Below are 5,278 nucleotides of genomic sequence, written 5' to 3' on the forward strand. Positions count from 1 at the left end.
GAGTATGTCTCAGTCCTGAATGATTAAACTCTGTTCACTTTCTGCAGGAGTCCACATTGTAACATGACATTTTTACGCAAAAAGATGTTGCTGCAGGATTTTATCAAAGGGTATGAACCAACCATCACTGCACCTGACCACAATCATCAATTCAATTCAAAATGCTTTATTCATCCCAAAGGGAAAATACAGAACTATGCATAGTATATATATCATATATGTGCAATTATACATGTGGCGCACAAAAACAGCACATTGCACCTGACCCACACAAAAACAGGCCACAAATGTGTGATGCACGTGGCACACAAAAACAACTAAGTGGCACCGCGCACCTGTCAGGTCCTGACCAACAAAACACCACACAAACGTGATTCACATGGTGCACAAAAATAGGGCATCTGTCCCACACAAGGCCCAATGTGCACATTGCAGCAAACACACACACACACACACACAATGTCCTGCTTCTGACTGGGCCAAATAAAAAAATATCAAACGAAGAAAAAAATTTTAAACATAGGTTATTTAGTTTCTACAATTTGCAATCATTGCATCAGGGGTGGGCAATCCTGGTCCTTGACAGCCACTATCCTGCATGTCTTAGAGGTTTCTCTGCTCCAACACACCTGATTTAAACGAATGGGTGATTACCAAACTTAGGCAGGCCTTGAGAGGGGAATTCAATCACTGAATCAGGTGTGGTGAATCAGAGGAACAAGTAAAGAATGCATGACGGCAGCTCTCGAGGACCAGGATTGCCCACTCCTGCATTAGATAATGCCACCTTATTCCTGTCTCTCTGCCTCTCTAAAGACAAGAAAGAAAGATGAATAAGGCAGAGACACAGAGTCAGCTGTCAATCACAATGTGCCACTGCTACTGTGTTAAAAAATAAATTAATAATTATTCAAATATTAGTGTGTAGTTGAATGTGATTGTATCTGCATGTGAATATAACTTGAAATTTAGTATTAGAATAATATTAGATTACCTTATGTATTTTATATGTGTATTTTTTTCTTTTCTTCTTCTTTTGTTTTCATAATAATTTGATAAGATTCTGAAAACCAGATGAAATGTTGAATAGGGGTAGGATTAAATAAGTTTTACTTCTTCCTACCCCTTTTCAGACATGTTATTGTAATTTATGTGCTTCATGTGAGTGTATGTATCTGGGTATGTGTACACAGATAGGTGTGTGCACATTGGGTGTGCATTATTTTATGGGTTTATTTGTGTGTAATTTGTCTAAGTGTTAGATATGTGAAAGGGTATGTTGAGTTATATGGATTTAAGGACTTTGACATGTCTGGAATCAAATCAAATCAAATAGGGAAGAAAAAGAGATTTATGAAGAATGTAATGGAAATTGTGTCAAAGAAACAAAAATGCAGCAAAACAAAGACTTGGAAATGTCAGTTTAAGTTAGTTTTCATTTTTTCACGAGGGAGAACACAACTTGAAGCCACACTGTAAAAGTGATTCACACAAGAAACCCACAGCTCAGAAAGTTGCCTGTAAATAAATAGACATATTTTGCTCAAACTCAAAGATAACAGCCAGATTGCCCTAAAACTGTGCATTGGCCCCGTGTGATAAAAATTCATAAATTAGCCACATCAGTGTTTAAGCCCCAGTGTTCAAAGCATGTGGGGTAAAAAAGCTGTTTATACTCCGGAAATTATAATACTAGACTCCAGTTTTTCTGTCAGCATGCATGTGACTTCTTGTTTCATGTGAGAGACAATCACATGTGTAAGGTAACTGGATGCAAAACTTGTGAGAGAGGCACGACACTGTAGATTTCATAAATCTCAGATTTTAGAAAAGGCGTAACCAGCTCAAATGAATATTATGAGATACAAGCTTCGTGCTTTTACTTTCCACAACTTTCAATTGAGCCTTTTTTTGAATAAGTATGATGAAATTAAAGTAGCTAATATATAAACTGTCCCAATCAGAGCACACAAAAGCCATCACCCATATGAAGGTTATATAACAGCCCTAAAGAACTAATTCTGGTGTACAGGTGTGTTAATAAACATGTTTTCTCACCTTGGACATTAAGCACTCTTTCAACGCTGACCTCTGGCATTCTTTTCTTTCGAAGCTCAGCACGAATGCGGAAAACTTGATCAGCGTACGGCGACACCACTCCGATGCTTCCCTCGTCCAGCTTACCCCACGCCACTGGCCACTTCTTACGCAATTCTTCCACCCTCTCCACAATCTCAAACACCTGGAGAGGTGATTAAAAAATACTCCGGTTTCAGATTTTAAATACAAAATAAATACAATAAAATTAATTTGTTTACATTCTAGACACATTTCTTTTTATTTTAGACAAAAATTAAACTTAAATAATAAACAAACCAAAAACATGAATAGGTATCCAAATACATGGAATGAAATATCATCAAAATAAAATCAATACCAAAAAATGACACCATTTCTAACATTTAGGCCTAAAATGGATAAATAAAATAAAGTAAAATGACAAAAAAGAAAACCTGAATGTATATTTCAAAAATATAAAGTACTGGGAATAAAATATTTGAAGAGCAAACTGAAAGACATCTACAAATGGTGTTGCCATCCGGATCATTTCAAGTTCTAGACATGACATTAACAAGGGGACACCTCCTCGGGAGATGATACTGATCCCCACCTGTTTTGTCACTAATTTATTGGGTTACTGTGCAGAAACATCACATCTAAAAACTTAAAAAAAAAATAAAAAAAGAATGAGCAACTGAGCTATAAAGTGTTTAAGTAATATCCTCAAAACTGTTTCCTGACAAAGTTCATGGCTGCAACCGATTCAGCAGAACTTAGTTTTAAAGTGCTCTTTGTTTCCCCCCAGGAGAGTATTAAGTTATAAATATAATGTTAAGTGTTCAAAGTTGACAAGACAAATCAAATAAACTTATCAACTATTGCTACAAAATTAAAACAAACGTCTCTATTGAAGATAGCTGTATTTCAAAGTTCACCTTAATGTATTATAGTTATTATTTTTTGGGAAACCCCACAATGATGTGTTAAAGACATATAGCTGTTGGTATGGAAAGATTTAGGCCAGCTATCAGGTTGTTTATCATACGAAAAAAGTTACTTTAGCTCAATATGTTACAATTATACATTTAATTTTATATATTACCCATGTCCAGTTTATTGATTTTTGTTCTCCTGTTTTTTCTTACTTGTAAAATTAATTGTAAAAAAATTTTAGAATCACCAAATACTTTTTGTCTGCATTAATAACTGAAATATCAGTCAAGACTCATTTCATGTGACCTTTCTGATCAGAATCTGTTATTATATTAAAGTTATTTACAAAGCTACAAAAACTTCAAACTTCTACTGCTGTGTAGCCTAAAAGCTCTTTGACCGATCAATTTAACAATAACTTCTAAAGGACAGTTGTGGTCTGTTCTTTTAAAAAAAATAAGTCCAGACTCTTTAATAAAAAACTTAGAGACCCCAAACTGAAATAAAATGGAAGAATAATAGGAAAGAACAAGGTGAAGCAGCATGCTGTTTTCACAACATGATCCCTCCATACACTTGACCTGAAACATACTGTGGTAAGTCAGGGATATTTTCCACCCAGTTAAAAGGCATCAGCGGGAGACTATATATTTGAAGAACAAAGGAGCCTTTATGACTTGTATAGAAGTGACTCATCAAAGTCAGTCCGTCAAACACAAGGCTGCAGCTTAATAGCAGGGGGAGTTTAGTGAAACTTCTGAAACAGATGCTGACCAGCGCTGAACAATGTTCTACAATTGGAATCAATCAAGCTACACTTTCAAAGGTTTCTATGCAAGTTCACTTTAATCTAATAGACCATAGTGTCTTCACAGGGAATAAAATTAAAAGCTTATACTGTTGGTAAATATTTTGTATATGTCTAAAATATATACAGTTGGGTCCATATCCATTTGGACACCGACACAAAGTTGTTGTTCTACCTGTTTACTGAAACCTATTCAAGCTATAGTTATATAATGGACATGGATACAAAGTCCAGACTTTCAGCTTTCATTTGAGATTCATTTGAGAAATCAACAGATTGTCCGTAATTGATAGATTTTCCCTCATTTTGCATGTATCCAGACATTTAGAGCAATGTCACAATTTTTTTAAACTCAGCTTCAAATTTATTTTCTCTCAGAGCATGTAAGAAATTAAAAAACAATACATAAAATTAAAAACCCAACCGCTGCCCCAACGTTTTGCTGCTAGAAATAAGTTCACCGCTCTTCTCCCCCAGGTCTTTAGCAGGTCTTTTTTTATTTGAAAGGTCCTTATGGCTCACCAGCAGAAGCATTAATAATACTGTTAAAGCTTTTGATAAAGTTGATCTAAAATCTAATTATGAAGAGAAATTAAATATACGATGCAGTATGGCTAAAATTCCTCACTTCGCCAGTTGTCACCAGCTTCCTGTGTTCAAAATGAATGTACCCATGGGTCAGAGCTGGTGTGAGGGACAGCACAATTTCATGCCAAATTCGGGTTTTATAAATCAGAACCTTTGCGTGAAAAGTGGCGTACGCAAGTTTCTGGCACTGTTTTGTGCGAAAGCAAGCTTTATCAAATGTGACTCTTGGACGTCCACAGAAGATAACAGTGGTGGATGATCGCAGAAAACATCTAAGTGAAAAACACTCTCCAGGTGTATCAATATCCAAATCTACCTTAAAGAGAAGACTGCATTAAAGTAAATACAGAGGGTTCACTGCACAGTGCAAGCCACTCATAAGCCTCAAGAATAAAAAGGATAGATTTGGACTAAAAACAAAAATCTAAATAAATGGTAAAGCTCATGATCCAAAGCAAACCATATCATCTGTAAAACACAGCAGACAGTGCGATGGCTTGGGCATGCATGGCTGCCCATGGAACTGGGTCATAAGTGTTTATTGATGAAGCAACTGGATGAATTCTGAGGTTTTCAGAGACATAGCGTGCGCTCAAATCCAGCCAAATGCAGCCAAACTGATTGATAGGCATATTATAATACAGATGGACAATGACCCAAAACATAAAGCCAAAGCAACCCAAGAGTTTATTAAAGCAAAGAAGTGGAATATTCTTGAATGGCTAAGTCAGTCAACTGATCTCAACACAATTGAGCAGCATTTTACTTTTTAAAGACTAAACTTTAGACAGAAAGGCCCACAAACAAATAGCAACTGAAAAGTGGTTGAAAAGGGTTTTCAACCCAGTATTGAGTACTTATGAGGTGTGTGTGTGTGTGTGTGTGTGT

At 35.9% G+C, this 5,278-nt stretch overlaps 1 protein-coding gene across 4 annotated transcripts in view; it reads right to left on the bottom strand.

Annotated features, from left to right (window-relative positions):
• helz (helicase with zinc finger) overlaps positions 1-5,278 on the bottom strand; it is a 70,026-nt gene that overhangs the window by 13,973 nt on the left and 50,775 nt on the right. For all 4 annotated transcript variants that reach the window (XM_014016631.1, XM_014016633.1, XM_014016632.1 and 1 more), the window contains exon 22: positions 2,059-2,242. In XM_014016631.1, coding sequence (XP_013872085.1) covers positions 2,059-2,242 — 184 coding nt within the window. The remainder of the gene's footprint in view (positions 1-2,058; positions 2,243-5,278) is intronic.

Source organism: Austrofundulus limnaeus, unplaced genomic scaffold (genome assembly GCF_001266775.1).
Source record: "Austrofundulus limnaeus strain Quisiro unplaced genomic scaffold, Austrofundulus_limnaeus-1.0 Scaffold149, whole genome shotgun sequence".
In the NCBI taxonomy this organism is placed as follows: domain Eukaryota; kingdom Metazoa; phylum Chordata; class Actinopteri; order Cyprinodontiformes; family Rivulidae; genus Austrofundulus; species Austrofundulus limnaeus.